Source organism: Vanacampus margaritifer, chromosome 7 (assembly GCF_051991255.1).
Source record: "Vanacampus margaritifer isolate UIUO_Vmar chromosome 7, RoL_Vmar_1.0, whole genome shotgun sequence".
NCBI lineage: Eukaryota > Metazoa > Chordata > Actinopteri > Syngnathiformes > Syngnathidae > Vanacampus > Vanacampus margaritifer.
Window position 1 is genome coordinate 5,600,958 of NC_135438.1, and position 26,494 is coordinate 5,627,451.

Here is a 26,494-nt window from a genome sequence, read left to right on the forward strand (position 1 = left end):
AAAATTTCTAAAAACGCAGCTTTACTTCAGTCTGCATGAAAATGCAGAAACCCACAATTTGTGAAAATTTCCAATTATTATTTAGATGCAATTCTTCCTATACGCTATACAATTTTTTTATTATAATTTTTTGATTGTATGTCAACCTCATATGATTACACCGGGGAACACAATTTTTTATCAAGTTAGGTCTGACAGCTGATTTTCACAAAATTTGCGGTGCGGAATTCAAAACTACCCCCAATTTCTTACCCCAATTGTATAATCAGCAATTTTTACTACAGTCTTACTACAGCTAATCAGTGGATTTTTTTTCTTATCTGGAGGGTAAAATATGGTCGAAAAAAAAAACGGACAATCCTAGGACTCAGCATGCCAATTAGTTTGAATAATGAATAAAACTCGAACCCGCCATTTTCTTTTTCCAAATTGTTCCCACATGTTATCGATGCATCGAGATAACACCAACCTGCTGCTGGAGGATGAGATTTAGATGGTCCAGCCACTCCTGATCTTTGGGAACCCCTGAAAGGCTCTCTGTCCCCTGAAAGATGGAGATGATATGTGTCATTAGGGACAGAAATAGCAGAGACCAAAACCAACCTTGATTTCTCCAGAGAGAAACGGACCACTATTTATCCAAACACCGGCCGGTCCGAGAGTACCCAGGTCCGAACCTTGAGGACTCTCCCCGGAGACTTAGCGGACGCCAGTGAATGTTTACATGCTTCTGGTGTAAAAAACGAACCTACAGAGCGGTAGCCTTGTAGCGGCTAATGAACACATTGAAGAGTGACTGCACCGCATGACTCCGCCTCCTGGCTCCCGACCGGGTGTTGCCATTCGAAATGAAGTGACAAGCCCGGTACTGTCTGAGTGCGACACGGAGAAAGTGCACGGCTGTGTGTGGCTGACCAAACACTCACAAATCCTGGAAAGCCTGAGCTGACGTGTGCATACAGTACAAACTTTATGCGTACTTTGATAGTCTGCTCTAGGCAATGAAATATTATATATAAAAAAAAAAAGAAAAAAAAAAAGAAAGATTATATAGTACTCACTGTAAGATGATGTTAGCTTGACAGGAATTAGGATAGCTTGATACATTATTTTGTCTACTTTAAAATGATTTTGATGTGGCCGCAAGCTCTCCTGCATGTACTGCTAAAACAATTTAGCATTTTTTTATTGCGCCACATGTTCTTTATTCACATGACCATTTGTCGCCCAAACTAGCGATAGACCAATATGTTTTTTTTTCAAGGCCGATACCGATTATTAGTACTCAAGGAGACCGATAACCAATATTTCAAGCTGATATTCATTTGCAGTAAAAGAAAAGAAAGAAAATATTAGCGTGAAAAAAACAACTTTTTCTTTTAATTTTAAATATATAAAAAATTGACAGGTTTGTTTAAACATTCTAAAAAAAATTGCAGGGAGCTTCCTGGGTGGAAAAAAAAAACGAAGCAAGTAAATAGATTCCTAAAGTTTTCTATTGTAAATAGCTTTCCAAAATGTCAACATAATTTCTTAACTCATTTACTCCCAGCCATTTTCACTGAAGCAACCCCCTTCACTCTTGGCTGTTTTACTGGATTTTGACAGATTTTGCAAGGCCCACAGAATATTGTGTTCTATTGCTATAAAAGCATAGGACCTACGAAAAGAAAGATTAGAAGATTATCTTTCTATCTGTTTCCGTTTTGCAGCAATTAGCATTAGAACATAGCTAAGTTTCATCATTATTCACAAATCTGTTCAAAACACGAGGAGAAGAGCTTTTTTTCAACATGACCCTGGTTGAGCTCTTTTGCTCTGCTGCCACCTGCTGGCCATTTTTTGTAATAACCATAATTTTTTTCTGCATCAAAGCCTTCTGTATGCTCTGGCATAAAAAAAAAACATGGAAAACGTATAAATACGTAAATAAGTGTCTTTGGGCAACTTAAAACATTTGAAATAGAACGTATTTATACGTTTTTGGGAGCAAATTAGTTAATTTTATTCATTTATTTTTAAATAAATAGTGTAGGGAGTCCCCAGTGTGATTTTTATAAAGACAATTTAAAGGAAATTTAAATAAACTAACAAATGAAATTTTACTTTGCTACAAATGCATACAAAAAATTGTCCGAATATGTTCAAAATGTCTTTACGACAAGTAAAAACCGTCTGTGAACACCTTACAAATCCTGATGAAAACCCTAAATTTCGCTACGTTAGCTAGCATTCACCGCTCAGTGAGATACCAACTTGATCAGCCTTTGGATTCGTAAAAAAAGGCCAATGCCAATTTGTCAAAATGCAAAATATCGGCCCGGACGATAATCGGACTATCCCTAACCCAAACTGTCCTCAATTTTATTTTACACAATAGTGTTTCAAACATCTGTCACGTAGTTCTGAGGTTGGAGGTTCAAATCTTGCCTTTTATGTTTGGAATTAGCATTTTCTCCCCGTGCTTGGGTGGGCTTTCTCCAGGTACTCGGGACCAGGCCAGGGTGGACCCCCAAAATCAGCTTGGTTAGGATGTTGCATATAAAAAGAAAGTAACCCTCAGTTTAGGATGGAGTTATGTTCCTATGGCGACAACAAATACTATATATATATATATTTTTTTATTTATATTTTTATTATTTATTTTTTACAACGGTGCCAACTAGTTAATTGCATGACTTTTGTAACCCTGAAACGTACATGAAATCAGTGGCAGATTGGTTGTCTCACATACAGTACATGAGGTTGTGGGTTCAATCGTCGAATGTTGAAGTGTCCTTGAGCAAGACACTGAACCCCGATTTTCTCCCATTTTACCATTTCATGTACTAAAGTGGTTGCGTAACAAACATTTGTGGTGTTTTTATGAGACAATAGTTTGCCATAAAACAATTTTGAGAATTATAGTAATATGACACAGTTGCTCTAAGCAGGAATTCATTTTCTGTGTAGAGTGTTACAGATGCGGAAGGAACTGTGACACACACTATGTATTAACAAGGCAACACACACACACACTTACACAGGGTTTAACACTCGGAGTAGATTAAGTGCGTGTTTATCCCTTGGCCTTTTATCAGCTTCCTGCAACCACAGGTGCGATCCTTTGCGATAACACCAACGGGTCGGGCTAATTTCAGCCTAATTAGTGGCTGCTGCTTATCATAACTGAGAAGGGGGAGAGTGTGAGAAGCTGGCCTTCAAACACCAAACGCGTCAGAGGTGATCTACATTCCGAACAATGCACTCATCCTCCGCTCGGCAGGCGATTAAAAAGGCCCGGAGCCGCTTGACCCTCGTCCAACTTTTGCTGCATACGATGAAATGGACACATGCACACGGGCGGCGTGAAACATGAGTGGGAGACGAGGGCGCATGTGCTCTATAGGTGCGTTTCTATTGATCTGATGAGTCTTGCATGGGTGTTAGATGTTTGATTTGTATTATCTATGAAAACCAATTAATAGCACAGAAAGTTTCGATGAGTTTATTGAGTAAAACGGCTCCAGGAAAAGAGCAATGTTGCAGAAATAGCTCTGCCAGCTAAGACGTATCAGACGCTGGACATTATAAGAAAGCTACAATCATCAAGAACATAAGTAATGTAATGCTGCGGTGCAAAAAGTTCCCGCAAATAATCTGCTAAATTGCAGAATTGACTGTACCCAAACATTGGGTACCTTGGGAGGGTCATACTGTACTGAAACATTAGTGATAGCGCTGTTCGATGCCCAAGTATGCGTGGTTGGGTCACCGTCAAGTTGTAATATGAATCTTAACTCTTTGTCTCCCAAAAACGTCGAAATACGTTCTATTTGAAATATTACCATGCTCCTGATGACGTATTTATGTTTTTTTTTAAAAATGTTTTTTTTTTTTTTTTTAATGCTAGAGCATACAGAAGGCTTTGATGCAGCCTCTCAACTGCACAAAACGGTTGAAGGAATGGTAGTTATTACAAAAACAGCCAGCAGGTGGCAGCAGAGTATAAGAGATCGACCAGGGCCATGTCGCAAAAAGCTCTTTCCCCTTCTGGATATTCACAGATTTGTGAATAATGATGAGACATAGCTATATTCTAATGCTAATTGCTGCAAAACGGAAACAGATAGAAATATACATTTTTTTCTGATGAAAGAAGAGACTCTAAGCTTTCTTTTGGTATGTTTCGTGTTTTTATAGCAAATAGGAAAAAATATTTTGTGGGCCTTGCAAAATCAGTCAAAATCCAGTAAAACAGCCGGGAGCGAAGGGGTTTGCTTCAGTGAAAATGGCTGGGAGTGAATGAGTTGAGGTTCTTCTTGAATGTACCTTCCTAATAGGGCTAACTGACTACACTGAAATATAGAAAAATCCCCAAATTCGATGACCATTTTGAGGATTCGTCATGAAAAACACGGTTACATGTTTACATTAACTGCTATTGTTGGCAAACTATTGCGATAATATCGACGATTCCATGATTCCACCCCCCACTGGTGACCACATCAAGGTCTAGACGAGAGCAGCTGTCGAGAAACAAGCGCTGAGGAGAAAAGAGGCGTTTGGACGCACGGAGCTTTCAGGGGGTGATGAGTGGAGAGACATTTTGTACCCTTACATCTCCTGGGAGGAGCTGAGCTGCAAAGGAATGAAATTGGTTTCAAGTGTGAGTAAGTGCAGGGCGAGCACTCTCATCTCCTGATAAAGGAAGAGGACGACGCCGTCTCATGGGACTTGAGGTTGATTGCAACATGGATTTGTTAATTGACGACGCTGCTGGGTGAGATCTATGGCGGTAAGAAGAGTTGGGCAATTGAAAGGACGGGTATTTAACGGGGAAGTCAACCCAATTTTTTTTTCTTGACAATAATATGTGCTATGCGGCCCCAATAGTCTAAATATGGCATTCTGGTTAATATTGCTTTAGTGGAATATGAGTTAAGCAGCAAAATCCAGCAAGATCAGAAGGCGGCCATTTTGCCACTTTCTATCGATTGAAGATGACATCAAAGTTGCTCAGAGCTCAGGCAACGACTAATCACAGCTCAACCTTCAGAAAACTGGTGAGCTCCGATTGGCTGTTGCCTGAGACCTGCGCAACTGTGATGTCGTCTTTAGTCGACAGAAAGTGTCAAAATGGCCGCCCTTTGAGATGGATAAGAACGGCTGGATTTTGCTTCATGACTCTTATTCCGCAAATGTAATATTAATCAGAATGTCATGTTTAGACTAGTGAGGTCACATATAATATTATTATTGTCAAAAAATGTTTAAGGTTGATTTTCCCTTTAATTTGTGGTTATTAAAATGTGGAGTGGAAAGTCTAACAACTATCCAAGTCCATGCACTCTAAAAACAGTTGGGTCAAAAGTAATCCAATTATAGATTACAAATGGACCAATCCACTTTATGGGGCAATTTGACCCAACTTTCTGAGTTATTTTATACAAAATGTTAACCCAATATTTTGACCCAAGTAAAGGATCTGCCCAGTATTTACGAGTTGTTTTACACTAAAAGAGCCATTTCTTGACTCAAAGTTGGGTCAAATCGACTCAAGTAGAGGATCGGTCCATTTTTGACCCATAGTTGGGTTATTTTTAACGCAACTGTTTTTAGAGTGTTTTTTTAATTTATTATATAACACTCATTGGCAAAACCTCACCCAATATTCGCTCTCTGCTCACCATGCATACCACCACTGGCACTCTGCAGTTTACATTAGCCCTTGATGAAGCAAAAGGGTAGACATTTCTGTCCTGGCTGCTCCGTGCAACATGCTTAGGTCAACAACAATGATAATCGTAAGGAGAATGGTTTGTACACCAGAAATTTAACTCATTTGCGCCCAAAAAACATATAAATACGTTCTATTTTAAATATTATCATGCTCAGATAAGACGTTTTTATTTTTTATGTTGGAGCATACAGAAAGCTTTGATGCAGCCTCTGAACTGAAGAGAATGTTTGAAGCAATGGTATTTATTACAAAAACGGCCGGCAGGTGGCAGCAGAGTATAAGAGATCAACCAGGGCCATGTGCTGTTTTACAACACTGTTTTAAACAGATTTGTGAATAATGATGAAACTTAGCTATATTCTAATGCTAATTGCTGCAATACGGAAACAGAAATATACTTCTTTTTTTCCTGATGAAAGAAAAGACTCTTAAATTTTCTTTTGGTATGTTCCATGTTTTTCTAGCAATAGAACACAAAATCTGTCAAAATCCAGTAAAACAGCCAGGAGGGAAGGGGGTTGCTTCAGTGAAAATGACTGGGAGGAAATGTGTTAAATATGTATAATCATGTGAAGAGACTCACCTCCAAGGTATCAGCAGTACTAAATTCTAATCCAAGTTATTTGTGATTATGTTTAACTATTACTAGTGGTTAAACTGTTTATAAACTCCTAAGCAGTAAAAACAAAAAAAAATGCAGCTTAACATTTGACCGTGGCAAAGAATACTTAACAGGAAAAATTGATTCTTAAACCAAACCGATAGGGCCACCCAGTGTCTTGAAACTTTAATTTGTTTCAATCTCATATTCCGCTGTAGCCGTTTTGTTCATTCAGGTTTGTGGACGTCTACAGCCTAATTTATTGAGATTGGTCGAAGCAGCGTAGTGCATTAATGGTAAGCACATCCGCTTCATAATTTAGTTTAAAACCCGCTTTAACTTTAAATCATGAAAAGCTCATCAAAATCGAAAGGGTCCACATTAAAGCACGTTTGATCCTAGATGGTCTCTTTACGAAAGGTGGTCTATCACCTACTGAACATTTCTGAGTAAAATGTGAAAGGTGGGCAAGCATGTCTGCCTCACAGTTCTGAGATTCCGGGTTCGAATTGTGGCTGTAGCGCTCCTCTCACCCAAAGTCTACCGGGAAAAACTTCCAGCTCATCCCCGACCCTAATAAGGACAAGCGCTACGCAAATAGATGCATGGTTTTCAGAAAAGTTTGCTTTGTGTTGAGCCATGCCCACGTCTGCTTATCCATCAATAACACGAGGTTGACCAGGAGCAAAGAACCGCAGCGAGGCTAAACAACAGAAATGAACTCAGAACTTATTTCCACGCCGACGCCAATCGAATGTTTTGAGTCCCACAGGATAGGCTGAGGTTACTGCGTTCATTTAGTCTCAGTCGACAAAGACGATGCCCAAAAGCAACAAGTCGATCGCTCCGTCTTTGCTAAGATGAAACTTACGGAAACTTGTTTACAAATGTTACAGTGCGATGAGTGTCGGGTTTGCGTGGCGCGTTGGGCATCATTTAAGAATGGATCTACACGAGCAATGTCCAAACTATGGCCCAAAATCGATTTTCTTAACAGTACATGGCAATATCGTCACGGCTATGTGAAAAACACTCATGTCCCTTTTTTGTCATTATTTACATTTTTGGGATGGAACTGAATGCAGACATTCGTAAACGTAAAAATTGAAAATAAAAAAAAAGACATAAGTGGTTTTCACATAGCAGCGACGATTATACTAAAATTAAAAAGTGACTCGGTGCGTGTGAATCGAGCCCCCCCCCCATTTTGTTTTGATAACAATATGTTCTATGCAACCCCACTGGTCTAAACACTGCAAAAATTTAAATCTTAAATAAGACATAATTTCTTAAATTTAACCTAAATTTGCTTATTTTGCTTTGACAATAAAAAATTGTCAGACAATATCATTCTGCTTATTTTTCGATACTTATTACTTGAGTATGTTATTTGCTCAAGCAGTCTTGGCATTGAGTTTTAGTCTAAAAATATATATATTTTTAGACTGTTGTGGTTGATATGGACCTAGTATTGTTTTCTTATTTTTAAAAACCTTACAGGTAAATTTAAGTAAAGTTTGCAGATAATTTTGCTTATTTGAAGTAATAATTTTCTTATGTTACTATAGTTTTTCTTAAAATTTCTACTGTCCTTTTTGCAGTGTGGTTAATATTGCATAAGTGGAATACAAGTTAAGAAGCAAAATCCAGCCGTTTTTATCCATCCTGCGGGGGCGGCCATTTTGCCACTTGCTGTCGGCTGAAGATGACATCAATGTTGCTCAGGTCTCAGGCAACAGCCAATCAGAGCTCACCAGTTTTCTGAAGGTGAGCTGTGATTAGTCGTTGCCTGAGCTCTGAGCAACTTTGATGTCATCTTCAATCGACAGAAAGTGGCAAAATGGCCGCCTTCTGATCTTGATAAAAAAACTGCTTGCTCAGGTCTCAGGTAGCAACCAATCACAGCTCAGCTTCAGAAAACAAGTGTGCTCCGATTGGTCATTGCCCTGAGCAATTGTGATGTCATCTTAGATCGACAGCAAGTGGCAAAATGGCCGCCCCTGAGATGGATAAAAATAGCCGGACTTTCTTCATAACTCTTATTCCACAAATGTAATATTAACTCATTCACTGCCATTGGCGGCTAAAAACGTCAAAAATTAATTTGAACTATTTCTATTAGTTTAACCTTTGATTATGAAAAGCTAAAAAAAAAATATTGAACATTTAGAACAGATATACAATTAGTGATTAATCGTGAGTTAACTAGTAAAGTCATGCGATTAATTATGATTAAAATTTTAATCACCTGACACCAAATTTTTAATAATCTTTTCTTTTTTAATTCATTCACTGCCATTGACGGCTATAATGTCAAAAATTAATTTGAACTATTTCTATTAGTTTAACATTTTTTGCTCCTTTTGTTAACAAGAGTATGAAAACCTATAATTTGTTTTCATTGTACATTTAGAACAGATATAAAATTTGCAATTAATTGTGAGTTGACTAGTGAAGTCATACAATTAAATTAAAATTAAAAATGTTAATTGCCCGTCGTAACTAATTTGTAATAATCTTTTCTTAAATGAATTTATGGCAGTGAATGAGTTAATAAGAATGCCATGTTTAGACTAGTGAGGTCACATATAATATATTATTGTCAAGAAATGTTTAAGGTTGACTTCATTCCATTGAACCAAAAAAAAACATTTCAATGTGTTTCCTCCACTGCTGAATAACACATTTGAGCACAGGTGGAATCACTTGCATCCTTCAATTTTTATGCATGCAGCCCTTGGAAGAAAAAGTTTGGACACCCCTGATCTACAGCCTCGTGTTAAACGAACGCCCCGTCGTCCCTCGGCCTCACCTGCTCCGAGTCCATGATGTCGGCCAGATCGTTCTCGGACATATTGAGGATGGAGGCGGCGATGGACTTGGCTTTGATCATGGATTTAGCTGATGGGCCGCCTTTCGCCGCAACAGCGCCGGCCCGCCTCAACCTCCTCCTCTTCATCAGCTGCTGCTTGACCTCGTGCACGTCTAACAGCATTTCGCTGGCCAGGGCCTGCAGGGGGGGGGGGGGGGGGGGAGAGGAATACAAGTGAGAAGAACATGACGAAACGGAGACGGAGAAAAAGTGCGAGCGACGGCCGTGCCCTGGCAGATGAATAAATGAAATTGATCAAGCATGCGCCAGAGCGGCTTAGTGCATTATGGAGGAATATTGAGTTTGACACACTCAGATTCTCTCCGGTTTTTGCCGCGCGCTCCCTTGAAGGAATGCGGTCCTGGGGGTGCGTTGCCCCGTCGATTGGAAAGCTGCGGGAACGAGGCTTTGATATCCAATGCACCTCGAGTTTTGGCTAAAATCTCCACAGACAGGGAATCATTCATCAGAGGCAGAACAGGCGGAGGGGGGCTCGTGAAAGATACAGCCATTCATTTATTTATTTGCTTTCCGAAGGTCTCGCGGCACAACCGGGCAGCATAACACAGTTAATAATTAAGCTTGCGAGGGGCCGCTCGAAAATGGTGCCCGGGTGGATGGCAAAGCGAGGCGAGCAAAAGGCCCGGGATGGCGCGGCTGCCGGGGCGCTAAATGGGAGCGTGTACGCTAAATACGGAGAGACAATTAAATGTTAAAACTGCCACTGTACACGAGCAAGTCAATAAAGCAAACTCCCCTTTGCTTCATTTTCAGCTTATTGATCGAGGCAATAATCTTCCGTATCATTCCCCTGCAAGCCTGCCGAAAAGCTGACCTTGGAATAGATGGTCGGACGAGGGGAGCTTGGGATGGCTCCCGCTCTCATTGCGCGCAAACAAATAAACAAAAAGAACTGTACAACTTGCTCTCGGAGCAAGGGACGAGGGGGAAAAAAAACAAAAAAAAAAACGTACAAGTGCAAAGGCTTGATGAAGATTTTTCAGGCGTGCCAACATTTATTGCTCTTGCGGTTGTACACTGGTGGCGTTCATAAAGTTGCGGTGAAGTTCACTTTTGTTTGTTGGAAGGAATAAGGATACAATCGGAATTGGGATGCGAAGAAATGAAATGTTTACAAACAAACAGCACTTTTTTTTGGTGTGCAAATTGTGCTGTATTTGACATCTTGCCATATTTGATGTAATTAGCTACCATGAAAGACGAAAGGTAAAGCAGCATAGGGTTGAGGCATTCAAAGTATGGCCAAAGAACCATTTGAGGCGAGATTTATAATGACCTGCCACATATTTTAACAATAAATCAAACCAGGCCTGCATCACAAGGTTGCAAGAGAAAAGAGCACAATGTTTTTTTCCTTTCCTCAGTCACACAAAACCTTTTGATCTGGATTTGAACTCATTCCCTCCCAGCCATTTTCACTGAAGCAACCCCCTTCGCTCCCGGCTGTTTTACTGGAATTTGACTGATTTTGCAGGGCCCAAGGAATATTGTGTTCTATTGCTATAAAAACATGGAACCTACCAAAAGAAAGATTAGAGTCTCTTCTTTCATCAAGAAAAAAAAGTATATTAGTATCCGTTTCCGTTTTGCAGCAGTTAGCACTAGAATATAGCTAGGTTTCATCATTATTTACAAATCTGTAGCTTTTTTTGCAACATGGCCCGGGTTGATCTCTTATACTCTGCTGCCACCTGCTGGCCGTTATTGTAATAACTACCATTGCTTCAAGCATTCTCTTCAGTTCAGAGGCTGCATTAAAGCCTTCTGTATGTTATAGCATAAAAAACATATAAATACATCTTTGGGAGCATGGTAATAGTTAAAATAGAACGTATTTATACGTTTTTGGGAGCAAATGAGTTAAAAATGATATTTGTACTATTTTCATATTAGTTATCAATTTTCCATGTTGCTTGTCCTCTTTATGGTGACAAAGAAGCTGGAGCATATCCTAGCTGACTTTGGGTGAGAGGCGGGGCACACCTTGAAGTGGTCGCCAGGTAACTACAGAGGCATGTCCACAAGCAACCATTCACACTCGCATTTTCACTTATGGACAATTTAGAGTCTTAAATTAATCATGCCTGTTTTTGAAATGTGGAGAAAACCCATGTGACAGTCCCACGATTGTGATGCTAATTTTAGAGAGATCGATATAGTAATTTCAGGGCTGATACCGATACAGATTAAAAGTAGTTAGGGATGTTGAAACCGATATTCGGAGCCCATATTAATTTTTCAGTAAAAAGGAAAATACTGGCATCAAATTTGAATTTTTTTTAAACTCCAGCTCTTAAATTTGTGGAATTTTTAAGCATATGTTTATTGTGCAACTTTTAGGATTTGCAAAATATTGGAGTAAAAAAATATATAAAAATCTTAGTCAATAGACATCTTTGTTTTAACATTCAGTTAAAGTTCAGGGATCTCCCAAGGGCAGTAGCATGTCTTCAAAAGTTAAATAAAACTTAAACAAGTGTTAAATATTGTTAAGTTTTCTAAAATTTTCTAAAAGTTTTCTAAAATTTCAAAAATAATAAGTATTACAATTTTTACTTATCTTAACTATAATTTCAAACAAAAATGAAAAAAAAGAGAGTTCCCAGGGTCAGCAGCATCTCTTAAACTTTTAATAAATACTTTCCTGAAGTTGACCCATTTTTAAAATTGATATATTATCGGCCGTATGATTCTTCAAAAAGACCGATATTCGTCAAAATGCTGAATATCCGCACAGATAATCGGCCCGGTCGATAACCGGTCTATCCCTCGTCAATTTGGATTTGATTGAACGTTCATCCCTACCTGACAGTTATTAATTCAAAACGCAAAGACATTGCCTGTACAATTAATACATTTTTAACGATGGTGACAGTTTGCCTATCCCACAGATGAATCCGATTCGTCTAACAAGAGGTCAACCGGCATCCCGGAGCATCTTGCGTTCGACCTTCGAACTCACAACCGTTTGTCCATCTAATCTGATAAACGACTGCTGCTCCAGCTGCTTTTTGGCGATAAAAGAGCGCCGTTTACCCTTAAGGAATACATAGCTCATTACCTAACAGCCACAGATCCTTTTCTTTTATTTTACGGCCTAATAGATATTCGCTGTCACTAGTCGAGGGTTACATTTAATTGACCTAAACCCTGCATGTGGAATAATCCGGAAAGGAGATTAGGAAGGGAATTCATCAGCCGTTCTGAGCTGCGGGAGGAACCGCCGCACACACACACACACACACACACAATAAGTGTTGTATGTGTGTGCAGCGTGTACTTGAGTCTGCGTGTTTGTTGAGAACTGTTAACCGGGCTAGCAGCACAATTGCTATAGCCAGAGGGCCAATTTAGACGAGGCGAGGATTAAGGCATAGCGATGGGGATCAAATGAGCAGCTAAAAAGACATCTTCAATAATAACTAGCTCCTTCTCAACCTTTTCACACACACACACACACACACACACACACACACACACACACATATTGTACACGCACACACGCCAGGGCACAAAGGGCCGTTCAGGAGCAAACCGAGCAAGGCGCATGAAGAAAATGATCTAAGTTCATTTGGCGTCGAAAAATAGATATATAAACAGTTTTGACAGACTTAAAGCCAATTCTACGCCATAAGAAGGACAATAACGGGAAACTTATTGTGCGCTTGGCCACTGCATACAGGCCACTTTTTTTTTTTTGCAGTTTTGACAGCCTGAGGCGTGTGCAGGGGCCAAAAGGGTCTGCTGGCCCATAATAATAAAAAAAAAAAACTGCATACACATTCAGCAATAGCAAGCTCACAAAGGCAACACATATACACATACACACACACGCACACACAGCCCCTCCAGTCGTGATCAATACACGACAAGAGTAAATCTCCTCCGGACGTTAGGCAGCCCAATCAAAGGGCTCGCTGTTCTTATAGGGGATCACAGGAGCCAGGGGCAGACAAACAATGATGTGAATCCTCGACACAACAACAACAACACGACGGCCCCACCCCGCCTGAGGTTATGGGAAAACGGAGGCATCGAGTGGATATCGATACATCTTTGCTTGCGTGAATTAAAATGAAGCATCTTTTGTTTATGGGAGATATGCGCAATAGGTCTCATGCGTGTGTGTTCTGAGCATATGCTCGTCTTGTGTCAAGTTCCTCGTAACGAAAAAAAGAAAAAAGAAAATCAATGCGCGGTATCGCTAAACTACTCTCATAATAATCGGATGAATTTGTTGAGTTTTCCATATTGGTGTACGGTCACGGAATTTATTCACTTAAACGGGGCATGCCGCGGATGGTCTCGTAGCTAAACGTCACACTTCTGACACCTTCCAAGGGGGAGGAAAAAAATGAATATGAACGGATGTGCGCAATAGGAATTCATATGGGGTAATATGGTGTTCCGCAGGGTTCAAGTCTGGGGCCTCTCCTGTTTTCATTGTATCTGCTGCCCCTGGGCTCCATCCAGGGTTATTATAATTAGGGAATTTTCATTTTAGTTAGTTTTTATTAGTTCTCAAGGTGGTTCTGTTAGTTCTTATTAGTATTAGTTATTTAAAAAATGCTTAGTTTTAGTTTAGTTTTTTTTTTTTTTAATCTGTATTACTTGTGCATAATATTTAAGAAACACCATGGTAAAATGAAAAAAGTAAAGCATTTCTTACCTAGCATTGCATTTCGGCTGAGTTAAATAAAAAAGGAGGCGAGCAGAGCCACTGGAGCCAAAAGTCAAGCACGCAAAATTGTCGCCTATAGGAGCGATGTCATCTAAAGGTGCTTTTCTATTGGCTGCTGCTAGACGACGTAACACACATCTGTGTAACGCACTTTCAAACGTACTTGTTACATTTAATATTGAAATAAATATACTTACTCATTTGCTCCCAAAAACGCATAAATACGTTCTATTTTAAATATTACCATGCTCCTAAAGACGTATTTATACGTTAAAAAATATTTTCCTTTTAATTGTAGAGCATACAGAAGGCTTTGATGCAGCCTCATCTGCACAAAACGGTTGAAAAAAATGGTAGTTATTACAAAAACGGCCAGCGGGTGGCAGCATAGTATAAGAGATCAACCAGGGCCATGTTGAAAAAAGCCCTTGCCCAACTTTTTTAAACAGATTTGTGAATAATGATGAAACCATATTCTAATGCTAATTGCTGCAAAATGGAAACAGATAGAAATATACTTTTTATGCTGATGAAAGAAGAGACTCTAATCTTTCTTTTGGTAGGTTCCATATAGGAACACAATATTCTGTGGGCCTTGCAAAATTGGTCAAAATTCAGTAAAACAGCCGGGAGCGAAGGGGATTGCTTGGAGTGAATGAGTTCATCTGCATGGCGATGCGGACAAGAGCACAATGTTTTTTGAATTCAAGCTGAAGAGTGCCAGATTTCATGAAAAGGCTACTCTCAATTTGTTCACCAGTTAATCGATTAATACTGTGATACAGTAATAATAAGAACTGTACTTATTGATGTAAAGGGAGCAAAATAAAATGGTGATTTTTGTGAAAGTAATGCAGGCACTTGGGAAAGAAGGGAGGAGATAAAACATGCCCTTATCCACCGAAAATCCGAAGGGCGATGGCAAACCGCCACCAAAGCCGCGCATGATTTATGTATGTGCAGAAATAGACCGCGCTATCTCTGCCTGGCCTCTTCCTTCTTTGACAGACAGGTGTCAGCAGAGCAGAGCTGCAGGACACTCTTTATCGCTTTCTCTTCTATTTGCCAGATACATAAACACACTAGCACATGATGGATCACATCTCCACAAAAACAACCATGCCAATTCCCTCCAACCACTCATTTATCTACCTGCGATGGCCTTTATCTCTTTATACCCATGAAAAACATGCATAATGACATCAATCTTCTATTTTTTTTTTGGTCTTGACGGTGAAAGAATGTGCTGGCCCAAGACAGTGATTTAAGACGAGCGAGATGATTCACTGCTGCGCCCCGCTGGCTTTTGATCAAGCGGCGCCTTTAAGCGGAGCACCTTGATGAAAGAGCGAAGCTGCTCCAGCTGGGAGGCGGCCTGGCCGAGCTGCCTCTGAAGCCCGTCCAACGCTTGGGAGCGCTGCTGGGTCAGCCGCTCCGTTTGCTCGGCGGCGCTCTGCTCCAGAGCGGCCAAGGCCTGCTCGCCGGCTCCCACGCGAGCCTGGAGGGCTTGAATGCGCTGCTCCTGCACAACGAAAGCACGGAGATGGTCAGCAATGGAAAAAGAAGGTGGATCGAATTGGAGGAAGAAGACAAAGGATGTGAATGCTGGATTTACCTGGATTTCTGCATAGATTAGTCAGAACATTTGATCTGAGCTTCATCTCAGTCATAACAATTGGTTAACTTGAATTTTTTTTTTTAAATGTACTTTTGTCCTTTGAATTGTTGTCCTGTTACATCATGCATTCTCTGTTGTGCTTCATTTGTCAGACAGAAGTTCTCCTGCAAAATGTCTCGATAAAACGGAGTGATTTGTTTTTGCGTCCAGGCCCTGAATTAGCAAAACATGATAATCCACCATACAATACAGTTGGGATAACATTTTGACAGTTCCTTCCAAACAAATCAACATCGTTTTTATCTGCCCACGCAATAGTTTGCCCTATGGAACATAAAGGCGCTCTTTGATGATTTTAAACTTGTGGACATGTTTATGGAGGTCGGCATGCAATGACTTCCTCCAATAACATCAGTTCTGGATGTGTCAACAAAGATGTTAGCATGGTCCAGAAAGTTCTGTTCGTCTTTAGTCAACACTTCCAGATCCTTCTGCACCTCATTGAACATTTTGATTTTGCAGGCATTTTTTTTACAGGACAACCAATCCTAGAGAGTCAACCCCAAAAAATGTCCTTCACAATAATATGTTCTATGCAGCTCCACTAGTCTAAATATTGTATTCTGGTTAAAGGATCTTGGTGCGCGTGCGAGTACGATCTTAAAGCGACAGCCACAGTTGGCAAAGACATGTCTTCAAAGGAGGTAAGAAAAACTCCGCCCCTCCCCAAAGAAACTGTGGAGTGTGAGGGTCCGCACACTCTACTATAAAAAGGTGCAGTCAGAGTACAACAGCCAGGGCTCTTCGTACTCATCTGGGCATTGGTGGAGCATGCATGATGTAGAAAAAGCTTTAATATACCTTTTTAAACAGCACGATTCACCTTTAACCCCTGGGCGTTATTTGACCATTTTTTGGCTTTTTGTTGGTTCTGACCAAGCCATTTCAAAATAAAATAACACCCAGGGGTTAATATTGCATTAGCGGAATATGAGTCAAGCAGCAAAATCCAGCCGTTTTAATCCATCTCAGGGGGCGTGCATCAAGAAAGTTGCAATTGAATTCTATTAAAATAACTCACGTTTCACACATCGGAAAGAATTTGTGCCTTTGCGTAGTGTTATCTCACCTGTGGGTATGCGTTCCCACAGCATTTGTGTGCGAATATTGGTTATTTGAGGGAAAAACACCCCCCGAAGTCGATGCTAACTTCCTGTTAGCATTCGAATGGGATCCTCCCTTCGTTTTTAGCGTTGGCGCTATGCTAGCTAGCGATGTTTTAAAAACAACATGTTTTGTATTTCAATCTACAGTGGATGCAATTCTTATTGTGGTGTGTTTAGTTTTACGTTTAACTCCAACTGGGGTGTCAAATAGCTTAAAGGGCGCTTAGGAAGAACAGAATAACCAGAATAACATACGCTACACACTTGCTAGTTGCTAATGCTACGCAAGGGAAGTGCAATAATCGGTTTCAGGACCATTATGAACCCACCTTTACATAGCAAAATCTAGCCGTTTTAATCCATCTCAGGGGGCGTGCATCAAGAAAGTTGCAATTGAATTCTATTAAAATAACTCACGTTTCACACATCGGAAAGAATTTGTGCCTTTGCGTAGTGTTATCTCACCTGTGGGTATGCGTTCCCACAGCATTTGTGTGCGAATATTCGTTATTTGAGGGAAAAACACCCCCCAAAGTCGATGCTAACTTCCTGTTAGCATTCGAATGGGATCCTCCCTTCGTTTTTAGCGTTGGCGCTATGCTAGCTAGCGATGTTTTAAAAACAACATGTTTTGTATTTAAATCTACAGTGGATGCAATTCTTATTGTGGTGTGTTTAGTTTTACGTTTAAGTCCAACTGGGGTGTCAAACAGCTTAAAGGGCGCTTAGGAAGAACAGAATAACCGGAATAACATACGCTACACACTTGCTAGTTGCTAATGCTACGCAAGCAAAGTGCAATAATCGGTTTCAGGACCATTATGAACCCACCTTTACATAGCAAAATCCAGCCGTTTTAATCAATTTCAGGGGGTGTGCATCAAGAAAGTTGCAATTGAATTCTATTAAAATAACTCACGTTTCACACATCGGAAAGAATTTGTGCCTATGCGTAGTGTTATCTCACCTGTGGGTATGCGTTCCCACAGCATTTGTGTGCGAATATTCGTTATTTGAGGGAAAAACACCCCCCAAAGTCGATGCTAACTTCCTGTTAGCATTCGAATGGGATCCTCCCTTCGTTTTTAGCATTGGCGCTATGCTAGCTAGCGATGTTTTAAAAACAACATGTTTTGTATTTAAATCTACAGTGGATGCAATTCTTATTGTGGTGTGTTTAGTTTTACGTTTAAGTCCAACTGGGGTGTCAAACAGCTTAAAGGGCGCTTAGGAAGAACAGAATAACCAGAATAACATGCGCTACACACTTGCTAGCTTCTAATGCTACGCAAGCAAAGTGCAATAATCGGTTTCAGGACCATTATGAACCCATCTTCACACAGCAAACAAATTGTAATTAATTGCATAATTATAATGTCAAACCTTTTTTTCCAGGTCACCCTTCAGTTTGGTGCAGGAAGCCTCTTGCTGGGTTTTCTCCGTGGTTGCAACGTTCAGTCTCCTCTTTAGAGATTCAACGAAGGCCTTTCTGTTGGAAGCTTCATCAGATAAGCACTTGACCTGTGTGTGCAAAAGGTTCGCATAGTTTTTTTTTTTCTCAAGCAATGATACAGTAAACATTGTAAGGTCCACGCTGCGCACACACAACAGCCTGGCTTTTTTTTTTTGCCCGCAAGCTGCACTTCACGCACTGATGTTCTGTTCACTGTTTACACCAATGAAATTAGCGCGCAAATGACACCACGCCGCTACTCTCATCAGACCGGTCGGTTATAATCCGATATTCTCTTAGTGCGGAAGACACGGGATGACTCATGCGAGCACCATTGCGTCTGCTGGAACGTACATATCAGTCAGGTAAATGACATCATCATTTGGCTGCAGATCAGCTGTGTGCTCACGGTGCAACCATTTGCATTTTCTATCCAGGGATAGGAGGAAATGACTATTTTAAGACATCATGTAATCATATCGTAATGTGTTTTTTTTTTTTTTTAACATACAAAAAAAAAGCTGAAAAACCACAGGACGAAATAGAATTGTAGACAAGATGATTTTTTTTTAGCCATCATGTAATCATGCTTAGAGATGCATGTAATTGTAACTATCATTGTCCACTAAAGCATGTAAACTTATGGAGTTTGACCAAAATGTTCAGAAAAGCCTTAAATAGACCGCCACCTTCTAGCTGCCTCATCAATACACAAGCTTCTAATCACACAGCTGGTGATGTCACTGTCTCAGCCCAGGTTGTAGTTAGTCATTTGAAAGCCCCCCCCCCATACCCCCCCCCCACCCACCACACACGAAAGCCACTTAAAAAACAAAGTTGAATTAATTAGCTAGTGTGAATATGAACGAATGTGCGCAATAGGAATTCATATGGGGTAATATGGTGTTCCGCAGGGTTCAATTCTGGGGCCTCTCCTGTTTTCATTGTATCTGCTGCCCCTGGGTTCCATCCAGGGTTATTATCATTTGGGAATTTTCATTTTAGTTAGTTTTTATTTCGTTTTGAGTTTTAAATTGAGTTAGTTTTAATTAGTTCTCAAGGTGGTTCTGTTAGGTCGTATTAGTTTTAGTTATTTAAAAATGCTTGGTTTTAGTTACTGTAAGTTTTTAGTGTTAGTTTTCGTTTTTTTTATGTGTATTACTTGTGCATAATATTTAAGAAACACCATGGTAAAATGAAAAAAGCAAAGCATTTCATCAGAGCTAATTAATTAGCTAGTGTTAGCTTCACGTCAGCATCAATCATTTAGTCTGGACACTGAGGGATGACTAAGAGTCAGATGCACTAACCACTACTCAGAAACCAATCTAATTTATCTGAAAGGTTGATTTAGTCAAAGAAAAGCTGTGTGTGATTTGAGCTTTTGTGACGCATTTCCAGCACCTTCTTCTCCAGCTCCTCCACCTGCCCACGATAACTCTTCTCCATCTCCTGCGAAAACTTGAGCCTCGTCTTCAGATCCTCCACCAGCTGCCTTTTCATGGTCACATCTCGTTCGGCGTGGCTCGCTCTGCACACATGTTGCATTCAGCATGTCAAATTTTACATTTATGCAAATAAGGAAGACTGTTGAGCTCGCCAAAGTTTTTCAAAGCAGAAGCCTCCACGTTGACGTTGAATAACTGTCAAGATGCGAAGTCTGGCTGGATTTTCTTAACCGCTTACCCTCACAAGGGTCGCAGGGGGGTGGGGGGTGCTGGAGCCTATCCCAGCTGGTTTCGGGCAGTAGGCAGGGCACACCCTGAACTGGTTGTCAGCCAATCGCAGGGCACACAGAGACGAACAACCACCCACACTCATAATCAGTCAGGTCTTTTATAAATGTAAGAAAATACTTTTAAAAAGAACATTACATTTCCAGAAAACAGTAAGATATTAAAAAAAAAGGCCTTTAAAATTCATTTTCTTATGAATTTATGAGAAAAAGAGATATTAAAATAATAAATTCCTTTTTTTTTTTATCGATATCAAGCTCTAAAAGAAAAAACGATTTGGTATTGATTATTACATTTTTCAAACCCAGCCTTAAAATAAACCAAACAGTGACCTCGAGTTAATGAGATATTGACAACTCTCACATTATGAGCTGTCACAACTTTGTCATTGAACTTCCGTGCTTATTTAACTCATTCACTCTCAGCCATTTTCACGAAAACAACCCCCTTCGCTCCAGGCTGTTTTACTGGATTTTGACAGATTTTGCAAGGCCCACAGAATATTGTGTTCTATTGTGATAAAAACATGGAACCTACCAAAACAATGATTAGTGTCTTCTTTCATCAGGAGAAAATCAGTTTCCGTTTTGCAGCAATTAGCATTAGAATATAGCTTCATCATTATTCACAAATCTGTTCATAACTGGGTAAATTAGCTTTTTTTCAACATGGCCCTGGTTGATCTCTTATACTCTGCTTCCACCTGCTGTCCATTTTTGTATTTACTACCATCGTTCACCCGTTCTCTGCAGTTCAGAAGCTGCATCAAAGTCTTCTGTATGTTTTAGCATAAAAAAAAAACAAACAAACATATAAATACGTCTTTGGGACATTTAAAACAGACATATTTATACATTTTTGGGAGCAAATAAGTTAAGATAGCTGTACTTTACTAGATGAGTGATACTAAACAAGTCAGGCACGGCATCAAAATATATTCACGATACGGTCAGACACGCGCGCAATGCTAATGCAACTCTGGCAGGCGCCGTGTCCCCAAGTAGCGCAGCAGGCATGACAGCTCATTATGACAACTAAATATGCTCGTACGCAGAGGAGCTGAATTGAAGACGCATCCCAGCAGACGCTTATTAAATCAAGTGCACTGTGGAGGAACAGGAAGTGTGACTGCGAGCCACCTTTCCGTCCTCACGTTGACAAACAGCATTTTGAATCAGGAGTGACACTGCTTGGCAGACAGTAATCATTGCATGTAAATGTTTAAATTATGATCAGGAGTTCACCTGTCGCATACAAGAATTCATCAGCAGGAGGTCTTCGTATGGATGACAGCAAATATTTGTATGCTGACAATAATCCCCTTCAGGCTCGTGTGGCCTGTTCTGCACCAGCTGTTTCATTCACACAAAATGCATCTCATGTCACTTTCCATTTCAATTAGCGGCCTTTTGTGACATGTTTGATTTTTTTTTCTCTGGCCCTCGAGAGCCGGAGCCCTCCAGGATTGACATATTTCCATCCTCCAACACAGCTGATTCAAATAACTCTTTGACTGCCAGATGTTTTCAGAAAAGGGATGCCGTGGGTGCCAGCCGATTTAAGCATTTTTGACTGATCTTTCAAGGTCCACAGAAAATTATGTGTTTGGACTATGGAAACACACATACTACCAAATGAAAGATTGGACTCTCATCTTTCATCAGAAAAAAAAGTTTGTTTCTACCTTATTCCGTTTTTCAGTAATCAACAATAGAAAATGGTTAGTTTCACCTCTGTTTTGAAACAAACGTCTTTTAACGTCTTTGGCACTCCTCCATAGGATTTTACTAAACGTTATTTAACGTTTTTGGCAGTCAAAGAGATAATCAAGCTCTGCAGAAGCCTGATAACGATCCTGACGGAAATAATCGAAAACCTGCAGGACCTCTCGAAGACCAGGAGTGAGGGAGCCTGCTGTAGGGGATATGGCATGACTCCTTCTTATGATTGGCTCCAAGTCCTTGGATCAGCATTCAGAATGTCTAAAATGGTGTTGCTGAATAGACCAGATTGGCATTTCAGAAATGCTTACATCAGCAAAAAGCTCTCCTCGCCTCCTCTCAGTTTGCCTGCTTTACATGCTGGTTTTAAGATTAATAATTTTTTTTTCATATACAATTAATACCTTTAAAAACGATTTATTCCACTTGCTGTCGACTGATGATGACATCACCTGTGCTGAGGAAGTAACGACCAATCATGGCTCACCCGGTTTTCTGGGTTTGATCAGTAAACTGAGGCATGATTGGTCGTTACCTACTTCCTCAGCACAGGTGATGTCATCTTCAGTCGACTACAAGTAGAAAAAAATCGTTTTTAAAGGTATTAATTATACAAAAAAATAATGGTTACCACATTAATTATCGACAATATATTAACCTTTTACTGCTGAAAATGGCTCAATGAGTCAAGTATCCCTTTAAAACCCTGACGTACGGTATATGATCTGACACATGCATTGCACAAATAATCCATTAGAGGGCAGTATCACCCAGCTTGATCGCCCCAATTGAGAAAGGAGAGACACCTATACTTATTAATAGTAGGAAATCTTCTTTCTGATTTTTGGAAATACTAATATGTCTGTTTATTAAGACTATTTTTGACAGTTATAAATAAATGTATGATTTTAAAGCATTGTGACCGGATGTATCAAATATGACACAAATCAAAAGTCATATGTGGAAGTAGATTTTCAAAATAAAAAATAAAAAATGGTTTGTTTGTTTAAAAGGACCAATAAATAAATATTTCCAAAGAATCTGAATTTTCTCTCATATATTTCATGGTTCAGGCTCTTAAGCTATTTAGCATGTCTGTCTATAGTTTGTGGGATTAGAGCAAAGACAAGGATGCAGCTTGTGGGACAGAGTGACTCGTAACACCACTTTACACTGGCTGTGACTTGTGTTTTCCCAACTAAACACATGATGCGCCGCTTGAGCAAATGCTTTCGTGTAAGTAAATGTCCCCCGTCTCCCTGGGCGGACGAGTGCCCGAGGGCACACCGGCTGAATAAATGTGAGCTTGCTTGTCCTATTGGAGTGGCATTAAATTAAATAAGAGTGGAGTCTGGCCCCAGGACTTTGTGGGGGGGGGGGGAGGGGACGAGGAGGCCGAGCGGTGCTCACTGGTTACCCCTATGGATTTGGCCATTAATGAGAAAACCCATATTGAACCTTTCAGATGACTGCCTGGTGTTGACTTAAAGATGAAGAGCGGCAATAAGGGCCCCGGTAGGCTCGCTCTGCCCCGACGCTAATGGCAATTAGATGGACAACATTTATTTTAGATGTTCCCTTCTTGTGCAGCCCAAAAAGAATAGAGGATGAAAAAGAATGAGGGATATATACGCTGCCTCGTCTCCAGTGTGTGATCTGTATTTATGAGTGTTAGCAGACGGCAGAGCGGGAAAAACTACGGCTCTGATCACTCGCCGCGTTTGTTCCCTTTGTTCTCGCGCTTGTTGCGGCAATATTGTTCATCAAACATGCGCGCATTGTAATGATAACAGCGGCGAGCGCGCACGTGCTTTTTCCAGCCGCGTTAAGAAACGGAGCGGACACTTGATGTGGCTGATAGACAACAGGGCGAAGAGATGAAAGCGGCACCTTCATAAATAAAGCAGCGCCACAGTGCCGGATATTGACTGAGGACATGCCGGTGTACTTTGAAATTCTTTTTTTTTTTTCCTTTCTTTTTGTGCTGCTCTCTTCTTTAAGTCGAAGCAGCTCGGGTCCCCGTGTGTGCGCGGAGATATATATTTCAGAGGCGTCTAGACATGGTCTTTCATTCCAAGAAGAGGGGTCCCCACATGGAGGCAAACGGAGCGGTGGGCTACAAATGTGTGTGCGCGGCGGCTTGCTGGCGCGTGTGTCTGAGGCTGTCGTGGAAACCCGAGCGCAGGGGATGTTTCGCTCTGTCTGCGCTGTGATCCGCCCGGCGCTTTTGGTCGCATACAAACACAACACACCCACTGTGATTGTACACATGCCCTGGATGCATTATTGAGGGGCGGCGGGCACACCACGCAGCATGCCTGACAAAGAGGAAGGAAGCGGCAGAGAGGATGGAAAAGTCCTTTGTAGCGCCCGTAGAGATGAAACCTGAGAGGTGCAGTGATGATGCTGCGGAAGCTTGGTCATACGGTTTGAAAGTTGACGGACATTTGTTGAAAGAAATGTAAAATTTAGCATGTGGGCTCATGGCAGGGCTGGACTGGCCATCTGGCATACGGGGCAGATGCCCGGTGGGCTGATTCAATGATTGTTTCCCTTCATTCTACCTGGAGAGACGGGTCCACAATTTTAGAAGGAGAAGCCCATTCGTCCATTTACAATATAGAGATCAAATTGAACTGATGAATCTCAGTAGTAGAGCTAAGTGGTAGCCAAGGGTGGTCAGGAATCGGGTTGAGCTGGCGGGCCTAAGTATAAATGCTTGGGCCAATTATTTGTGCCAGTTCTGTCTTGGCTCATGGTTAGCAAGACCTGTGTTCTGGGTTTAATTCTTGGCTATGTGACTCGAAGCACTTGTGCGGATTTTCATTCATGTCAAGATCATAGGTGAGAGAGTGAGTGTGAATGGTTGTTTATATGTTCCATGCAATTGGCTTGTGGATAGTCCAAGTTAGAGCTGTCAAAATTAATCGAATATCAAATTAATCGACAACTACTAATCCAGCAATCATTTGGAGCCATTTTTTCAAAAACGCATTTATACGTTTTTCATGTTTTTTTATTATTTTTTTATGCTAGAGCATACAGAAGGCTTTGATGCAGACTCTGCCATGAAGAGGTCGCTGCAACAAGCTGTTGCCGCCACAGTTTTCAACAGATTTGTGAATAATGATGAAACTTAGCTATATTCTAATGTTAACTCTTTGACTGCCAAAAACGTTAAATAACGTTTAGTAAAATCCTATGGAGGAGTGCCAAAGACGTTAAAAGACGTTTGTTTCAAAACAGAGGTGAAACTAACCATTTTCTATTGTTGATTACTGAAAAACGGAATAAGGTAGAAACAAACTTTTATTTTCTGATGAAAGATGAGAGTCCACTCTTTCATTTGGTAGTATGTGTGTTTCCATAGTCCAAACACATAATTTTCTATGGACCTTGAAAGATCAATCAAAATGCTTAAAATCGGCTGGCACCCACGGCATCCCTTTTCTGAAAACGTCTGGCAGTCAATTAATTGCTGCAAAACGGAAACAGATAGAAATATACTTTTTTCCTGATGAAAGAAGAGGCTATAATCTTTCTTTTGGTAGGTTTCATGTTTTTTTTTTTTTTATAGCAATAGAACACAATATTCTGTGGGCCTTGCAAAATCAGTCAAAATCCAGTCAAACAGCCCGGGAGTGAAGGGGGTTGCTTCAGTGAAAATGGCTGTGAGTGAATGAGTTAATAATGACTGTTCCAATACTTTTGCTCACTTGAAAATTGGGTGGCTTCAAAACAAAAGGTACTCTGTCTTGAGTTGTTTAACACATCTAAATGTAAATGCAGTACCATGAAATAAAAACTGGAATTCTGAACTTTTATCACATATTCATCTTTTGATCTGAAACCCAAATGTTTTCAAGATACAAAAAAAAGAAGAAAAAATAAATAAATAAAAAAAAGGAATTCACCTTGTTTTTATGTAAAATACCATAATCTGTGATACAGTGATGAAAATGTCTTCAAGATACAAAAAAAGAAGAAAAATAAAAAAAAATTAAAAAAAGGAATTCTCCTTGTTGTTATGTAAAATACCATAATCTGTGATACAGTGATGAAAATGTCTTCAAGATACAAAAAAAAGAAGAAAATAAAAAAAAGGAATTCACCTTGTTTTTATGTAAAATACCATAATCTGTGATACAGTGATGAAAATGTCTTCAAGATACAAAAAAAAAGAAGAAAATAAAAAAAAAATAAAAAAAAAGGAATTCACCTTGTTTTTATGTAAAATACCATAATCTGTGATACAGTGATGACAATATAAGTAAAGTGCAATATGGCATGCGACCACTTTTTAGGAAATAAAACCGCCGCCTCTTTTTGGATGAACGTTTGCGCCTAATGTTTATGACTTTTAATTTTGATACTTGGAGAGCTATGAGCTATAATAAATAATAATAATAATAAATAATAATCAATTTGAGAACCATTAATTTTGATTTTACTATGAACCGGTTGCCAACCAATCTAGGCAGCACGTATAGGAAAAACAACCGTTCGCAAATCGAAGAACGTGGTCGTACCTGGAAAAATGGTTCACTTAATTATATGTACGCGACAGTTCAAATGTGAAGTTAATGAGTTTGATGGATAATTTGATACAGTATTTCCATTATATCCTCTGGAATTTGTTGTTATCCAATCCACTCAAAGGTCCACAAGCGTTCCATAACAAAAGCGTGTTCGACCTCTCAAGTTTCACTGAATACACTGATGACAAGACACGTGAATTGTTTATAGCGATACATTAAAAAGTGTGTACAACGTTGAGTGCCACAGTGTGTGTGTGTGTGTGTGTGTGTTTGTGCGCCATCTAACTCATTAGGGCTTGCGGCCCACAGGCAAAGAGTGATGCTGCGTGGGTTTTAGTGTCACGGGCCAAAACGGCGCCTCCTGC

General features: G+C 40.1%; 1 protein-coding gene across 1 annotated transcript in view; it reads right to left on the reverse strand.

Annotated features, from left to right (window-relative positions):
- Positions 1-26,494, reverse strand: part of cntln (centlein, centrosomal protein) — a 127,407-nt gene that overhangs the window by 17,279 nt on the left and 83,634 nt on the right. The window contains exons 21-25 of the mRNA XM_077571002.1: positions 19,539-19,665; positions 18,065-18,202; positions 15,234-15,419; positions 9,136-9,333; positions 470-544 (exon numbers count right to left, since the gene is read on the reverse strand). Coding sequence (XP_077427128.1) covers positions 470-544; positions 9,136-9,333; positions 15,234-15,419; positions 18,065-18,202; positions 19,539-19,665 — 724 coding nt within the window. The remainder of the gene's footprint in view (positions 1-469; positions 545-9,135; positions 9,334-15,233; positions 15,420-18,064; positions 18,203-19,538; positions 19,666-26,494) is intronic.